This window comes from Schistosoma mansoni (genome assembly GCF_000237925.1).
Source record: "Schistosoma mansoni, WGS project CABG00000000 data, supercontig 0156, strain Puerto Rico, whole genome shotgun sequence".
Classification (NCBI taxonomy): Eukaryota; Metazoa; Platyhelminthes; class Trematoda; order Strigeidida; family Schistosomatidae; genus Schistosoma; species Schistosoma mansoni.
The window spans coordinates 33,505-53,029 of record NW_017386050.1 but is presented as its reverse complement, the minus strand read 5'-3'; the positions used below and the strand labels follow the sequence as shown (position 1 = coordinate 53,029).

Genomic DNA, 19,525 nt, shown 5'->3' with positions numbered 1-19,525 from the left:
ACAACGCTGGTCCTCATTATATAATTCCGAGCGGAAGGCATCTTAAAAAGCAAGCGCTCAGGTACTATTTAAGACTAGAAACTATGCCTCCTCATCAAGGTGGCATTAAGAATATTTATCTGGTTCACGTAGGTTGGTGGACATTGCTTGAATAAGGGACTCTCCTTTAATATGATTATTTGAATAATTTTAATTTTTCAAACAGTTAAGTAAGTCATTTGAACTTATAATAGTTAGACACTTAGAGTACAAGTGGAAATTATTGTTTCGAGATTTGAATGAAATTTATTTCTATGTTTCTAGATAGAAAGTATCTTTAAATTGAGACTATAGAAATTTCTATTTTCTTTATATTACTCTGTTGTGTCCCGATAACAATAATGGATGATAACTTTTGCATCCATTTATGGACCAGTATTATGCATATATTTTTTAATGTACTATTGCTAAATAACTAAACTATTCATACTCATGTTCCCCTTATTATAAGCTTTATTTCGGCCTATAGACTATTATTGTACGATTTACCATTCTCGAGTTATCCCTAGTCTATTAATTACTACCTCCCGCATTCACAGACACATTTGGCTAAATTTTGTACAAATGTTATTTTCTATTTTATTGGTACGATGTGGTCAGTTTTTTTTGGTATATAAACTCAGTATGTTTGAAATATAATGATTCATACCGCAGAGGCTGTTATTAGTGTTCTGGACTTAATTGACTGGGCTAGGCAGAAGCAGGACCGATAAGCACTCTAGACTGCTCGTACGGTTTTTGCGTGTCACTGTTCCAATCAATAATTCGCTGCTCTCTGATTGGCGGTCTTATCACGTCATACATTAACTGGGCATTCACTCGGCCACAATTTATAACATACTCATTGATACATAGTCACAGTTATACCGAGAAAATTTAATTATTTACCAAATTCAAAAGTTATATATATATATATATTGTTGATAAAAATGTTTAATGAATGAGGAATTTTCAATTTATCTACAAGAAGCGTCCATTAACTATTTAGACTAAATGAATCAAAAAGGAGAGATACTAAATTTAAATGTAGGCTTCATTCAAATAAACATCTAATAAACAACTATTGCATGGTAATTCTATGCCTGTTGAATATTATGATGACTTTTATTCCATAAATATATATACACTTTAAGTAGATAATTCAACCGCGTTTATCACTCTTTACGTGTAGCTCACAGATATACAAAACACATAACTTACGTTTAGCAATGCTTAACTAATATATTCGGCTCGGATAATTTTTAAATGTTTCTATCGTTAAACACGTAAATTTATTTTCGGTCCAATTACTTAAAAAAACCAATTGTAATAAATATATAAGAACTTTCGTCTAAATTAGAGCGAATAGTTTCACAGTATTTGAGCGCTGAGTCGATGTAAGGCATTAAATGGGAATAATATATTTGTAAAATTTCAGCGAATGAATTTGAAGTAAATCCAACGTTATTTCCTTGAACAGAACAGTAGTATTATCTAAAGTCTATAAGACCCAGGGAAAAGTCCTAAATGAAAAGTGACAATAAAACAAAGCGTTTTCGTTCACGTAAATCATTGGCATCTTATGTTTTAAAAGGATAGAGAATGTGTACGAATGCAAACACGTAGATAGAATATTTGACGAGTTATCTAGACAAAATTTACAGCTTTTTCAAGGAATTCCTTGAAGCAGCTTGGACCAGATTGCCAGGCGAAACGTTGGATTTACTTCAAATTCATTCGCTGAGATTTTACACATATATTCTCCTTATTTAATGTCACTTGTAATAAAGTTTTAACAGTAAGGTATATTATTCTCATTCAGTTGATAGATACAAAAGGCTTATAATATATTGTATTTCATTAGGGAGAAAATTGTATTTTTAGACATCCATACGACTGAATCCGAAAAGCTTCCATGTTTCACTCGGCAGTTCAAACGTCCTTAGGAAAAAAAATTTTCAAGCATCAAAATTATCAGTTCTGAATAGGGTTTCTCTGAAAAAGCTTCCAGTAGACTGTCGAAAACTGTAGTTTTTTCAAAATTTCAATTGCTGGAACTTTTGCTAATATAGATTTCGTTTTATATGTCCCATAAATCCAGTGACCAAAGTTTGGCAAAACTATCTGTTCAAATTTAGACCAGGCCCAATAAAATATTATAATTTATATTCAATAAACATGTATGGTTTACAGTGCATGATAAGTTTGATATTTGCATTGGGCATGTATACTAATGAAAAATCACACTTCAATTAATTTTTTTATGGTTATTTTTTGTCATATACTTACTTACATACGCCTGTTACCCCTCATGCAGGAGCATAGGCCGCTCACCGGCATTCTCCATCCAACTCTGTCCTGAGCAATCCTTTCCGGTTATTTCCAATTGTTATTCATCCTCTTCATATCTGCTTCTATTTCCCGACGTAATGTGATATTTTGTCATATAGTTTGTTTTTTTCGTATGAAAAAAGATTAATTTCCAACTTCCAAGAACAGATTCAATTGGGAAATACTTCAGCAAATTAGTTGGGAACATTACATTTGTATTTATAATAAGTAACTTTTAATTAGAGTAAAGAAGTGTTTTTAAAGATTACTTGGAGAACTGCTTTGTCCTAATATGGGGTTCTTTTAGTGATAATAAAAATTATTGATGAACGGTTGCTCAAAATCGTGGATTGGTTGAAGTTAGACATTAACACCGTTGGATGCCGGCTCAGTGGTCTATCGGTTAAGTGCTCCGGCGCGAGACTGATAGGTTCTGGGTTCGAATCTTGCGGGAGCGGCATGGTATGTACGCACTGCTGAGGAGTCCCATAATAGGACGAGTTGGCCGTCCAGTGCTTCCAGGTTTTCGAAGGTGGTCTAGCTTCAATTGACTCATGATTTCAACTATGAAAAATTATTGAGACAAGGATAGAACCCACGATCAATGGGTTTAGTGGATGGCATACTAAATATCGCATCAATGACTTAGTAACTAATGCTTTACATTTCCATCTGCTTAGTTAGGAGAACGGGATTTTTTGTTTATGAATAACAAATTTACTGCACTAAATTTATCGAGTACAGTTTCCATTAGTGTAACTAATGAACAAGATAACATTTTGAATCACTAACTTTCATGCAACAATCTAGTCACTTAAATGACTAATTGCTGGGATACGTAGAATAATAGTTTATGTGGATACCAAACTGTTTCATTGAAAAACGTTTTTTAGGATTTCAAAATAAACTATGTTAATAGTTCATACCTCCGTCTATATTGAGCACAATAATACTTTGCTTATATATATTGGATTAATTGTTTTCCAGCTCACTGTTGGACCAGAAACACTTTATGAAAAATTGATATTTGCTTTACCAGATAAAACACGTTTGACGTTGATTGATTTCCCGTTGCATTTACCATTGGAGCTGTTAGGCATGGAGACATGTTTGAAAGTGTTAACTGCTATTATGTTAGAACAAAAGGTGAATTGTTATTATTATTAATGTATATTTTTTAATATTGAATAATTTTTATCGAGTTTCGTATATATATGTATATGAAATAAGTAGTCCATTCTGTAGTAGTATATAAGTTGTAAATAATAAAACATGTGGTATTGTGGTGTGGTCTACGTATATCCATATAAGTAGTATACGGTGAGGGTCAGACATAGAATGTATTTTGGCAGAAGACCGATAAGGAAAGAAGTGAAATGAAGCGCAATTGGTAGGAAAATGCATGAGTAATGAAATTAGAGAAGATGAACTGATATTTACAGAAAGAACAGTGAAGATTGAGACAATCGCTTGTTATTTTGAAAATTGACTGTTCATTCTATGGTTATCAGAATTTAGTGAGATAGTCTGTAATTTGTGCTTAAATACATTCGATTGTCCCCAGTCGTGTTATGTTCACTACAGTATAACCTCACATTATACACATAATCATCAAAACATTGTGAATAATAAGTGGTAACGCTTGTAAGAAGATTAAAAATGTTTAAAATTATGGAGAATATTTACAGTTCAGGTGGATGCATTATGTGGTGATATATTCTATAACCTAGATGGTTTTGATTGAGTAGCTTTCAGTGTCATTCCATTCAACATCATCAGTGCCTTCTTGATGAGGTGTGAATAATTCCTCGCATATCCTTCATTTTCATTACATCTTTTTTATTGAATATTTATTTTTTGTGTATAATCATTATTATTGTTGCTTTGATGTAATATAATATCCATTGTACACTTCCTGAGACTCTTGATTTTCAACTATTCAAACACTACAATATCCATAAACCTCCTTACCATGATGAAGATCGTGTCCTAATTAGTAACTAGCTTAACAATTTAACTCCTGAAGTTCTAGTGGGAAGGCATTATCAATGGACTTCAATCCCTGATGGGTGTGAGACAAGTTTTTACCACAGGCAATTAATGAGGGTTACGCAATATTGCAGGTTGGTTATAGTTAGACATCCACACTGTTGGATACCGATTCAGTGGTCTGGTGATTAGTAGTCCGCACGCGATATCGAAGGCTTTGGACTCGATTCTCGGATGCGAGTTCGTGGATGATCACGACTAAGAGGTCCCATGCTAGAACGAAACGTCTGTCCAGTTCTCTCGGGTTTTTAATGGTTGTCTCACTAATATCAGTTCCTGGTTGAAACTGTGAGCACACTATAATCCTTACAAACACCACACACTAACTTGGAATTAATTTGAAGTGCATGAATTATGGCTATTTATGAAATTAAGTATACTCATTCTGTCATGTTTGGAACTGACCAGCAAGTCAAGTGCTGATATTCACACTAAGGCTCGAACCCAGTATCTTTCACTCCGAATCCTAATGATAATGATAAATCTAATTATGTGAATGAAAAGCAAGTATGCAAGTACTCGTTCGAGTTTTTAGCAAATAAGTATTCATCATACAGTTATGTGACAGAATATTGTTATAAATACTTAAAAAATTGAAATCAACAGTTTGAAGTTACAAACTAAGAAATATAAACGATTTTAGCTACTTTTGAAATAATATTTTTTCTTTAAAAATGATGGTATCTATAGATGACGACGAAAGTAGTTCATGTACGACCAATGGAGAGTGAAATTCAGAACTATAATTCCATTACTAATATTATCGTTGAACAAGTTAGTGGTTATATTAACCCAGTAGCTCAGTAGATAACGCGATGAGTTTTTGAGAAAAAAAATCTTTTGTGTTTTCGTTACACTTATTTTTTATTTTAGGTTGTATTACAATCTAGAGATTATAATGCTTTAACGATGTCAGTGATGGCATTTACAGCTATGCTCTATCCACTTCAGTATATGTTTCCTGCTATACCTTTGTTGCCAAATAGTTTAAAAGGAGGGGAAAATGTAAGTAAAAATCTTTAGTCTTAAATTTTTTGAAGTTTCATATACATAAGGAATACTTCATAATTATGCTTGAATATCATAGTAGAAACGAGGAATGCTTAAAAAAACATCTGGATCCGCAACATTGTTGGTAAATCCTAGTGAATCATTGTATTTATGTTTCTTCATGGTCTGCTCGTCAGTCTACTAAAATTCATAATCTTTCCTAGAAGTCTTCGTAACTTCACGATTACTTTGAGTTATATGATTAATCTTTCGGTTTGTGTCTCTGATCCAACCCTAATGGAAAGTCTTAATTTTATGACCATCTTTTTATTTGTTCTATGACTAAGATTCATGAAAAGTATAAATCTAGAATTTGGTTCTGAATTCAGTATCATATACACTTGTTTCTCAAGCCTTCTTATCAACAGATTTGAATACTTGGCTTTAAGCCTCACTTTAAGTGTAAGCGCTAGTGACTCTGTTCGACTGACTAAACCGAAGGAGGTGGAGCAGTGTTTGAACCTGTACCTTAATGCCTGAATTTATGTGACATGGCGCTATCGAGCCACCAATTCTCAGGCCTAACTATATACATATTTAATTGTACTATGGCCAATTATTTGATGATGGTGGAAAATTACAATAAATTCAAGTCAAATATCTTTTAGTTTGTTGTTCTTTTTAATAATTTGAATGTCCATTAAAATTATGATCTTACTGTTAGTATTTGGTTGTGGATGTTAGTGAATTTCATTGAGATCATGAATTGATCTAAGTTAAGCAACCATTGATAACAGGGAGAGAGTAACCTGGAAGCCGTGATTAGTGGAGATTGAACGAGTCGGGTGTGAAGAATTTATCTACTGAAGACAATGTGAGATGGTCGCGCAATATAGTTGAGTGATTGAAGTCAGACTTATACCACTAAATCCCTACTCCATGGTCTGGAGGTCCGGTGTTCGAGCACTAGACCAAGGGTTTTGTGTTTGATTCCCAGTCGCGGGATCGTATACGCGCACCGTCGGATAGTCGCATACGAGGATAAAACAACCGACTAGTGTTTCCAAGTTTCCAGTGTTTGTCTAACTTAGATCGATTTGCTATCTCCATATGATCTTACTCTTTATTTAAAGAAGGGCTATACTTATTAAAAATTATTAGTATGTTTTGCAAGACTTGATATTAGTTTTTAGTATCTTTTTCTTATTTCTCTCTTCCGTTTTATTAATTTAGTTATTACTTTCTCCAACACCATTTCTAATTGGTATCCCAGCTACATTTTTAAGTCAAAAGACAGATTTTCGTTTCCCCGCCGATGTGTGGTTAGTTGATTTGGATGCGAATAAAGTAAGTTAACTGACATGATTTATTACTTGGAGATATGTGGCTCTCATTTGTGTCAAAGTAACTATTCATATGACACTGTAGCCAGTGTCGATAATTTATAGTGAAGCAGTAGCATGATAGTTATAATCAACTGGTCTTCATCGAAAAGATCAAAAATGTGAACCTCGCTTCATCTATTTCGTTTCAGTCAACTGATTAGTATCATTAGTTTTCACCACAAACAATATTACTCAAAACCAAATCCATGGGCTTCGACATGGTCATTGAGTTAAATCATTGCTATGGTAAAACAACCATTGTTTGTTCTATATTGGTATTACAGTTTACTTGGAAATATTAATCAGAATTGTCAATAGCTAGAATGTCATAATTATGGTAATTAACTTAAGCTAAAATTATTAAATAATGAAATTGTGTTTTATTTATTTTATTTGAACACATAAATATTGGTACAAACGGGTACCAGATATATATGCGCCACACAAATCTCATTTGATTTGTGTGAGGGCTGTGATACTACCCGGGTGCCCAAATCGAAGCAGGTGGTTTTCTTAGGGAGCCACACCTGGAGCCTTTGACCTAAAGGTCTGATCCACAAGACAGTGGAGCATCGTAAGGAGATGCAGTCCCATGGTAGCCAGTGACCAACGATTGATTCATACGACATTTGTTCCTTCAGGATCCTGGAGCCCATGTGCACGATTGATTTGAAATGAGGGTTTTCCAACTCCTCCAGGTGAACTTTCCGTGTCCACCAACCCGGTTAAAGCGCCGGACATTCACTTTTCGTTCTCTCGATTCCGTAAACAACACTCCTCCACGAGAAGGCAGTGAGTAGGATTTCCCTGGCAGAGGCTATATACGCGTGGCCATATGAGAGCATTTCGAGAGGGAGAGCAGACTCTCCCCACTCTCGGCCGTACTAGGGCATTTGGGGGCATGAAATTGCATTTTCATTAATGAATTTGATAAAATGATAAATAAAATAAAGAAATATTTCATTACAATTAAAATACTAAAAAAAACTTTCCACATTGTAAATTAACATACATAAACGAATAATATTCTTTTCCATTAAATCCTTGCTAGGCTTTATTCTAATGTACAATAATATTTATACGCATCTATGATTATATTTAAACTCCGCCTGTAGCTCCTCCAGGGGCTACTGCCGGTCCCAAGCCCGGGTAAAGGAGGAGGGTTGGGCATGGGGTTAGCGACCCCATCCCGTAGAAAATCAACTCGCTAAAAAAGCGCTAACCAGAAAAAATCATTCAAACCATTCAAACTCTGCCCTGGGAGTAGAAGGAAAAATGACGTCTCATGATGAAAGCCGAGTTCCTTCGGAAGTCATGAGGCCGATGCACCTTCTCACAACCAGAGCGACAATTTTTATAGGTACATGGAATGTCCGGACAATGTGGGAGACCGGCAGAGTCTTCCAAATTTCTGCGGAAATGAGGAAATACAACCTGGAAGTGCTTGGAATCAGTGAAACACATTGGACGCAGGTTGGACAACAACGACTGTCTTCAGGAGAACTTCTGTTATACTCCGGTCATGAAGAAGAAAATGCCCCACATACACAAGGAGTGGCACTGGTGCTGTCCAGAAAAGCACAAAATGCACTTATAGGATGGGAATCTCATGGACCAAGGATCATCAAAGCCTCCTTCAAAACAAAGAGAGAGGGCATTACAATGAACATCATCCAATGCTATGCGCCGACCAACGACTACGATGAAGACGCTAAAGACCAATTCTACGATAGGCTGCAGTCGAGAAGTGCCCAACCAAGGACCTGACCATTCTAATGGGAGATTTCAATGCCAAGGTTGGAAAGGACAACACTGGATACGAAGACGTCATGGGACAACATGGACTGGGAGGAAGGAACGAAAACGGTGAGAGATTTGCAAACCTATGTGCCTTCAATAAACTGGTCATAGGTGGCACCATATTCCCACACAAAAACATACACAAAGCCACTTGGATTTCACCGGATCACACTACACAGAATCAAATCGACCATGTCTGCATCAACAAAAAGTTCAGGAGGACGATGGAGGATGTGAGAACCAGAAGAGGAGCTGATATAGCATCCGATCACCATTTGCTGGTCGCCAAGATGAAACTAAAACTCAAGAAGCACTGGACAATGGCGCGGACAACATCACAAAAGTTTAACACGGCCTTTCTTCGAGATGCTGACAAACTCAACGAATTTAACATAGCCCTCAACAACAGGTTCGAGGCCTTTCATGACCTACTCAATGGAGAGGGAACCACCATAGAGAGCAGCTGGAAAGGTATCAAGGAGGCAATCGTTTCAACATGTCAGGAGGTTCTGGGCCAAAAGAAGCACCATCACAAGGAATGGATCACTGTTGGTACACTGGATAAAATTGAAGCAAGGAGGAACAAGAAGGTAGCAATCAATATCAGCCGAACCAGAGCAGAAAAAGCCAAGGCACAAGCCGAATACACAGAGGCAAACAAGCAAGTGAAGAGGAGCATCAGAACTGACAAACGTAAATATGTGGAAGATTTAGCGATGACAGCGGAAAAGGCTGCAAGAGAGGGAAACATGAGACAACTGTATGATACAACAAAGAAACTTGCTGGAAATTACCGTCAACCAGAAAGACCAGTGAAAAGCAAGGAAGGCAAAGTAATCAACGATATTGAAGAACAACGAAACAGGTGGGTAGAACACTTCAAGGAACTCTTGAATCGACCAGCTCCACTGAACCCACCCAATATCGAAGCAGCACCCACAGACCTCCCAATCGATATTGGCCCACCAACAATTGAAGAGATCAGCATGGCCATTAGACAAATCAAGAGTGGCAAAGCAGCGGGACCAGACAACATCCCGGCAGAGGCACTGAAAGCAAATGTAGTAGCAACTGCCAAGATACTCCACATCCTCTTCAGTAAGATTTGGGACGAAGAACATGTACCAACAGACTGGAAAGAAGGACTTCTCATCAAGATACCAAAGAAAGGCGATCTCAGCAAGTGCGACAACTACAGGGGCATCACTCTGCTCTCAATACCAGGAAAAGTCTTCAACAGAGTATTGTTAAACAGGATGAAGGATTCCGTGGACGCTCAACTTCGAGATCAACAAGCTGGATTTCGTAAGGATAGATCGTGCACAGATCAAATCGCAACTCTATGTATCATTGTGGAACAATCAATCGAATGGAATTCATCACTCTACATCAACTTCATCGACTACGAGAAGGCATTTGATAGCGTGGACAGGACGACACTATGGAAGCTTCTTCGACACTACGGCGTGCCTGAGAAGATAGTCAACATCATACGGAACTCCTATGATGGACTAAACTGCCAAATCGTCCACGGAGGACAACTCACCGACTCGTTCGAGGTAAAGACCGGTGTTAGGCAAGGTTGCCTACTCTCACCCTTTCTCTTTCTCCTGGTGATCGACTGGATTATGAAGACGTCAACATCTGGAGGAATGCACGGGATACAGTGGACAGGCAGGATGCAGCTTGACGATTTAGACTTCGCGGATGATCTGGCTTTTCTATCACAAACGCAACAACAAATGCAGGAGAAAACGACCAGTGTAGCAGCAGCCTCAGCAGCAGTAGGTCTCAATATAAACAAAGGGAAAAGCAAGACTCTCCGATACAATACAATATGCACCAATCCAATTACACTTGACGGAGAAGCTTTGGAGGATGTGGAAATCTTTACATATCTGGGCAGCATCATTGATGAACACGGTGGATCAGATGCAGATGTGAGGGCGCGGATCGGCAAAGCAAGAGCAGCATACCTACAGCTGAAAAACATCTGGAGCTCAAAACAATTGTCAACCAACACCAAGGTTAGAATTTTCAATACAAATGTCAAGACAGTTCTTCTGTATGGGGCAGAGACGTGGAGAACTACGAAAGCCATTATCCAGAAGATACAAGTGTTTATTAACAGCTGTCTACGCAAGATACTTCGGATCCGATGGCCAGACACTATCAGCAACAAGTTACTGTGGGAGACAACAAACCAGATTCCAGCGGAGGAAGAAATCAGGAAGAAGCGCTGGAAGTGGGTTGGGCACACTTTGAGGAAATCACCCAATTGTGTCACAAGACAAGCCCTCACATGGAATCCTGAAGGTCGAAGGAGAAGAGGAAGACCAAAGAACACATTACGCCGAGAAATAGAGACAGACATGAGAAGAATGAACAAGAACTGGAGAGAACTAGAAAAGAAGGCCCAGGACAGAGTGGGTTGGAGAAAGCTGGTCGGCGGCCTATGCTCCATTGGGAGTAACAGGCGTAAGTAAGTAAGTAAGTAAGTATGATTATATTTAACTAATCAAGGTAGTTCATGAGTTAGTGATTACAGTAAAATAAATTACATAACTAAACATAAGAGGTAAATGGTACAACTTGACAATGTGATGAAAAGTGTACTAGTTATGATAAGAATAATAAAGACTTAAATCAATAAACTAACAAAGAGTATGAACAATAACAATAAGTAAAATGGTTTATTGAGAATAGTTCGGCCAAGAAAGAAACAAGAGTATTAGTGTAGTGGACGAGAACACAAGTGGGGACAATCGAATGTATTTGATCTCAATATAACAGACTATCTCACTAAATTCTGATAACCATACAGTTAGCAGTTTATTTGCAAAATAACAATCAATTGTCTCAGTTTGACTGTTCCTTCTGCAAATATCCGTCCATAGTCTCCGATTATAATTGTTCATGCATTTTCGTACCAATTGTCTGCCGTTCCCGTTCTCTCCTTATCGATCTTCTACTGAAATAAATTCAATGCTCGACCATCACCATTCACTACTTATGTGGATATCAGTAACCCACACCACATTAGGAATTTCTTATGAATACTGAGACATGGATTGTTAGCTTGAATCCGTCTAGTTTCTGTCATACGTAAGAGGCGTGATTGCACCTCATGAGGAAAAGCAGTAATTATACGATCAACTGCATTAAATGATTTATTACTACTTACTACATAACCTACTTTTTATGATGAAGGATTGATTTTAAGTTTTTATTAATCTTATCATAACTAGTAAACCTATCATCACAATAGCAATTCTTATTTTCTTCTGATTATATTTAGTATTGTAGTCCTTTGAAATGGTTATTCATTGACTTTCCACAGTTTAAATTACAAACTAATCTCAGCTAGACTATCATTGAAAACTTGGAAGCACTGGAAAGGCGTCTCGTCCTAGTATAAGACCACTAAGTCGTGCGCATCTACGAACCCGCATCCGGGAATCGGGCCCAAAACCTGTACCACGTGCAAACTATTAATCACCGAACCACTGAGTTGGTATCTAACTTCAATCATTCCACGATGTTGCGCAACTCCCATCCATTGCCTGTGGTAGGTAACTATCTCACATTCGTCAGGAATTGAGTTTCAGTGGTTACGGCTTCTTAACAGAAGTCCGGGAGTTACACCATACAACTATTTAATGGTGATTCCAGAATCAGTATTACTGTAGGGAGGTTTTTGGATATTGTAGTGCTTTAATAGTTTAAATCAAGAACTGGTCTTAACTAGACCACCATTGAAAACCAGGAAGCGTAAGACACGTTTCATCCTAGTATTTTGTGCACAACTTTATATATTACATTAAGTATGTATTTATATGGTTTCGAAACTGATGAGAATAATGATGTTTACTGATAACAATCGTTAAGAGGATATACAAGTAAATCTATTTCCAATTTTGACCACAGTTTACTAGTTATAATTACTTTTATTAAAATAACTATAAACAATTACTATTATTATTATTATTATCATTATTACTATTGGTATTGTTTTTAATTGCTTTTCATTTAGATGATGGGTAGTTCACTTCTAGAACCGATTCCATTACTTCCGGAGAAAGAAAGCCAAATTTTATGTGAAAATTTAGATCAAGTATTCACTTATTATGTTTTTTTTATCATAAGTATAATTATCTTTATAGTTGATTAGTGTTTCAGAAACTAATTACAATTTAGATTACTGTCTGTTATATGTATATGTAAACTGTTTAGGTTGTATAGTTTGCAGGAAGTGCTCTAATAATCAACTTATAAGTATGTTCAGTCGTATGCTTTTCGAAAATTATAAATTTATGGGCAGATTTACTGATATGATATTCATTTTACACAGATTAAATCATGTGTACTATGAATGATATAAATCGATCTTCGAACTCATAAATTACAGGGTAGTTTTAGGTATGATCTTATGTAATATCCCTTATATTTATAGAACGTTGTCTATCAAGTTACAGTATATAATTATTAGGCTGATAGACTAGACACTATGGTACACGTTATGTGATTAGAATTAATCGGCAAGAAGTCAGTTGGTTATAGGGAACCTTGCACATTTATATATCGGTTAAAGCTGCCACACTCCATTAGCATAGTGAGATCAGATTGTCAGGGTAAAAACAGTATTGATTCTAAGGCCTCTATGATCGAATACTAGTAATCGAACAATAGCCTTTATTTTTAAAAGGCATAATTCACCTTCATAAAGAAGAGAGAGCATTTCTGAACAGCGAACTTGTCCTTTAGTTGGAAAACGGATATCTGGCCAACGTCACGAGTAATGTAAGTGGCTTATTAAAAAAGTGATTAAATAGTTAAAGTTGATTAGTTTGACAGAAAAATAAGATTGTTTTGGTTATATACCACCATAATTGAAAATCTGACACAAAAAATCTCTACTTCGTTCACCGATGACCTATTTCAACAGCTTCCTAGCAGTAACCTTTTAGACCAGCGTCTAAATTTGAAAAATCAAATCTGTACAAAATTCTGATAAATGAAGTATGTAAATTATTACTTCCATTACTAGGCTTTATCAAGTATGACTGCAAATTTAACACCTGATGAATCAACGGAAATTAATTTAAAAAATTCTGCCAATCAATTAAGGAATGCAGATTCAGCTGATGTTGCCACTCGGGTTGCAATGGTTAGTTGACGAGTCACTTTTGACTTTCTTTATTTAAATAACGTTTGTTTCATATTGACAGTCTCTTGAAAAGTGGATTACTTCTCAAAAAATTCAACTTGAACCAATCAAAAAAGTTTTGTGATGATTGCTCCTTACCATTAAATCAAGAGCTGTGGAATTCATATCCTAAATGTTTAGTTCTTAGTGATATACTTAAAAACGTCTAAATACCCATGCTTTACTCACTGGATCATCATTATCGAGGCTGGAATCTTTGGGAGGATAGTAAAAGCTCTATTGAAGAGTATTTTACATTGAATTATTTTATTGTATTTAAGATTCTGTTATCTATTCCACTGATATTTCGATTTTCACGTCTACAGACTAGTCATAATATAATCTTATTAAAAAAACATATTTATGTCAATTTAGATTTCAAGCCATGTAGTTTGTATAATAGAATACCATCGGCGTATAATATACGATTAATAACCTCCATCCTACCTATTCTATTTAGACTATAATCAAAGATTGATTTTAAGATTATTCTACTCGAACGGGAGTTGCTGTAACTTAATTAAATTCCATTATTATTTCTGTTAGCACATCAAAAGGAGTTAAATAATTTCATTCGTTCGAATGTTGAGTTTAGTCATAGAAAGCTTGTGTTTCAGTATAAAAATTGTACACCACAAAACAGCAGTTAGTTTACTATATTTAAGAAATTTATACTAAAGAGATAAGCGAGCAGCAAGTAGTTTTGTCACTTTCAGTATGGTAAATTATTGTTTATTTCAGTTATATCCCTCTCTCAGTCAGTTTTCAACCACCAGGATAATTACTGCGTAAATATCACTTTCCTATTAACACATCGGTCAGTTGAATTTTCAATGTCTTTTATGTTTTTAATCATCTTAACAAAATTCTAATCAATTTGCCTAGGTAACCATGTTCGATTTATCGATTTCTTACAATCTCGTCATATAGTTCTGCTTCGAAAGTCATCATTCGTTTAGTACAAAATACAACAACTCTAAAAGTTTTCAAAATTACAGCTAGGTGCATTGCTATTAATTCATTTAGGAATATTAATACACTTTTGGTATCCAACTAACCGGTTGTTTCCAGAAACTGTGATGATTGGTATTCTGTATCCCTATTTATAAAAAATTTGATCCCTGTAGAATATTACTTACAGATACCTGGATTTATTCTGGATTAGTTTTGTTCCATGGATCACACTTGTCAACTTAAGATTGTGTTTGAAATCTGTAAATCTGAAGTTTGTTTATTTGTTATAATGTTTCCCATATCAATCGGATAAGAGAAAATAAGACAAGAGTTCTGCATTTATTGAGGCTTTGTATATACTACCCAATTAATGAAATGTACTTATTACATTATTCTTTCCAGCTTAAATATCGCCTTCATTATGGACATTATGATAAAACTAAGACTAAAGTTACCTACTTAAAATCTCATATTAAGTAGCAACGTAACATAAGAAGAAAAAAAAATTAGAATATAAATTCAGTTATTCAGCTATTTATTTAAAAACCTTTTTGTTTTAAAAAATCTTTGCAATTTTCTAACAAAAGGATCTAACGGTTATTGAGTGGTTCATCATCACTAAACGTTCAATTAAAATCAATAGCGAAATAATTTTATCTTAAACTGGTGTTTCAAACATTGTAAAAGGATCATAAATAGTTAAACGTAGCACCATGAAAATCATTCTTAATAAGTAGTTCTTAGAGATAGCATAACATTTTCAGTAAATACCTATGGATTGAGATGCAATAACATTTATGTTTTTTTTTAATTGCCGGAGTATGAGTTTTAAAACAGTTGGAAGGGTAATGTATACTTTCATTGTTGGTTTTCTGTGTGAGTTAATTTCTAATAGGTGCGATAAAAGGAAGGCGTAATTCGTCAATGTAAGCAAATAAATAAATCTGCTACGTCATAACTGTGTTGTAATTTATATTTCTGTCTCTTGATATTTTGTCAGACTATGCTCTTGTTGTAGTCATATCTTGTTATTGATCAATGGTCATATAAGTAAATGCGAGCATTTCTCGTAACCCTGACAATAAAAGTTTCTATGTACTAAAATGTTAGGTCTAAAAATGGTTTATGCCATTGTGGATTAGTTTTTCGATAGGACATCTTTTATTCAAATGTCTTTTTTATGACATTTGTTGCTGTTAGGTAGCCAATTACCGTAACATTCGAATATTAATCTCTTTTATTTTCATGTATTTTGTTCTCGTAATTTTTTTAGGTGCGATTTTTCAATTCCCTAAACGTACTAGGCAATATTACTGAGCATACTAGAACTATTCGTTTATTTCCTAGGCCAGTGGTTGCATTTCAAAAATTCTCATTCTTGAAATCACGTCAGACACTTACACCATTTACTAGGAAATTAGCTGAAACACAAGTGAGTTTTCTTATATTCTTAATGTTTTTATGTTGATTTTCAGTTTATATTTTCATATACACCATTGCTAGATGTGACTTTGGAGTGAATAAAAGCACTGTAAATTCTGTTTACTAACGTTTCAAGTAATGAATGTAATAGCAAAATTAATTGCTTACTTACTTACTTAGGTCTGTTACTCCCAATGGAGCATAGGCCACCGACCAGCATTCTCAAACCCACTCTGTCCTGGGCCTTTCTTTCTAGTTCTGTCCAGTTTTTGTTCATTCTTCTCATGTCTCCCTCCATTTCTCGGCGCAATGTGTTCTTTGGTCTTCCTCTTCACCTTTGGCCTTCAGGATTCCATGTGAGGGCTTGTCTTGTGACACAATTGGGTGCTTTCCTCAAAGTGTGTCCTATGACAGGGTAAAAATTAATCCTGAAAGTTAAGCATTTATTCTATTGGAGAGTAGATGGTCTGTAATTGTCATATCCTCTAATCGTTTTTTTTTATTAAATGACTTCTACTCACGTTAATCCTTATGTCCAATATTTTCTATACAAGTGTGTTATTTCGTTAGAAAACGAACCATTTCTCCTAGACTGCTATTTTATCTTTTGATATCAATTTAATTAAGGGCTTACCTGGATAATTTGGTCCCGTGAATATTCAGCAATCTGCCAGATATTATATCACAACCAATAAGCATTTCATCTATTTATCTAACAATTAATAAACATCTCTTCTTAAAGAAACACAAAATCTTACTCCACTAGAAATATATACTAACTTGTATAAATTAAGTAGTACTTTGTACGATGATTTATTGAAGATAATTAAAGAGATGAACATATATAATTCCTGGGTCAGATAGCCCAATTGACAGAAAGGAAGAATAACGACAAACATAAACATAAAGGTCATAAAAATAGACCTTCGTGTTTGTCGCTTTTCTTCATATCTGTCAATTTTCATCCTTACCCCTTGATTAGTACGTAACCTCATTTGTTATTTATTGTCGAATCAACCTACAATATAATCTTTCCTAGCCTCCCGTAGACGTATATAATTCCCTTTACCATTTTTGTCTGGCTTTCTTACATTCCTAAAATGTTATTTAATTATTTGTTTCATTCTTTAAATAAAAATGCAATTTTCATTATTCTAGATTTACTTTAATTTGTACATTTAAAACAACCGATACAAAAAGAATTGGAATTCACCACATTGCACAAGTAATTACTATCTTGACTCAGTAGCTAAAAAGATAACGCGTTAGATGTTTGGAGCAAAAGTCACTAGGTTCGAGTTTTAGTGTGAAAATCCACACTGGAAGATGCACATCCAGCTGAAGAGCCCCGATCGGATTTCACTGCTATCTACCATTCAGCTGTGATTCAAATGCTTATGAATTAATGATAACACTTACATAATTCGCACAGAATGCATATATGTCCATAACATCAATGAGAGGATTCAAATAACCAATACATATGAATTTCTACATTGTTTAAATTTATATTCACAATTCTTTTTGAATTCTTCATTTCGTGAAGTTGTTTCGAAAAAGTCGATACTAAAACTTTAAAAAACTTATTTGATGTTGTTTAAAGAAAATAAGACAGAGATGATCAATATAATTTGTAGACGTGAATGTACATATCGCGTAAACTAACCTACCCTGGACTATCCTATATTCTCCTTCACTTTTAATCACAGGATGGTTTATTACTTTTTCTCACTACACTATTTCCACTGTTTATGTTTTGTTGATATTATAACTTTTTACAAGGCAGTTGAATTCTTCGCTGAATGGTGTTTATATCCTGAAAATGAAGTATTTCAAAGAATTCACGCTGGAGTACATGATCCTGAACAAATTGGTGATAAAGGTATATGGTATCAAGATAATTTAGCACAAATCAACTTTGAAATTTGGTCTTCAGAGCAGACGGATCGATATTTGGCTCTAAATTTTATTCATTCAGTTAATTTAAATAGTGGTAAGTAATTGGGTAGCAATCTGAAATAAAAACTTGTGAATCTGTATGCAAAATGTCTATTTTTGTATTCACTAGCTGACCTGGGAGCACTGGATAGCTGTTCTGCCAGAGTGTGGGATTCCTCAAGTGTTTATCCACGACCTCACCGGTGATCGAACCTGCGATCTTCAGTATCACACATGAGCGCATAACGTTATAAGTATTGGTACAACCTAATGGTCCAGTGCTTTCAGAACTCAGTAATTGTCTAACTTAGGTTGGTTTGCGACCGAAATAACATTTAATAATTTTTATAAACCCAAATTCTGTGAAACTATTTTTCATAAATTCCTTAACAGTGACTGAACGTTTTCAACACCGATTTATGACCATATTTTAATCCTCACATGGAAATACACTCAGTATTATGATGTGATACTTCAAATGGTATGCTGCAGATCACAGTATCCTTTAGTTTCTTATCATATAATATAGGTAACTGAATATATCACCAGGCATTAACTGATTATTATTTCAGCCATTTTGAATTGATACAAATCTTCTTATATGTCAATGAAATTCTACAGTTATTTGTATTATGATCAGAACTTTATTTCGGCTTTAAAACGTAATATTGAACATGATTTTAGAAAAGAAGTTTTGTAAAATGATTCATTATGGAAGTAATTAAACAACTATAATGTAAGAAAATAATTGGTTTCACTGTAAGACTGTATAACTAATAATGGACGTTATAACCATAGAATGTGACAACTTGCTCAGACATTTTACTCACCTCGTTTTTCATTTGCACGGATTTTGAAATTAACATTCCTATTATCAGAAGGGGTTTTGTGGAGATTTAGTATTTTCATAGTTGGTGGTCTAGCTTCAATTGACTCACTCTTGCAACTATGAACATTCCTATGTTTTAATTTTTTTTGTATTGTATTATTGTGAATGTAGAGCGTATTGTCTACTTATAAGTTGTCATAAAAGGTTTCTACCAACTGTTATAATCCTTAAATACTGTTAAACTCAAATAGAAACACTGAAATTGTTAGCATTTTTGTTTTATTATTTATTACATTGAAAAACGAGTGACAATTGTACTAGAATTCATGTCCCTTATATATAATGAGTAGAAAAAAAAGTAATCCTTGCGACTAAACTTGAAGAAAACTCTTATGATTGAAGTTAACTTTTGTTAATGAACATTTATAAGTACTTATACAATCTGTGACCAATGGAGTCCAATCTGTGTTGGATGTGAGACAGTTATCCCCCTCAGTCAATGGATGAAGGGTTGCGTAAGATCATGGTCTGAGTGAAGTTAGACACTAACAGTTTTAGACACTGGCTCATTGTTCTAGAGGTTGAGTGTTTGCGTGCGAAATC

At 34.9% G+C, this 19,525-nt stretch overlaps 1 protein-coding gene across 1 annotated transcript in view; it reads left to right on the top strand.

Annotated features, from left to right (window-relative positions):
- The window catches only part of Smp_080680 (map-kinase activating death domain protein,putative), a gene marked incomplete at both ends in the record, with an annotated part of 38,641 nt that overhangs the window by 6,440 nt on the left and 12,676 nt on the right, over nt 1–19,525 (top strand). Inside the window, 7 exons of the mRNA XM_018798043.1 lie at nt 3,337–3,495; nt 5,272–5,403; nt 6,622–6,739; nt 10,506–10,653; nt 13,632–13,740; nt 16,007–16,165; nt 17,938–18,148. Coding sequence (XP_018646720.1) covers nt 3,337–3,495; nt 5,272–5,403; nt 6,622–6,739; nt 10,506–10,653; nt 13,632–13,740; nt 16,007–16,165; nt 17,938–18,148 — 1,036 coding nt within the window. The remainder of the gene's footprint in view (nt 1–3,336; nt 3,496–5,271; nt 5,404–6,621; nt 6,740–10,505; nt 10,654–13,631; nt 13,741–16,006; nt 16,166–17,937; nt 18,149–19,525) is intronic.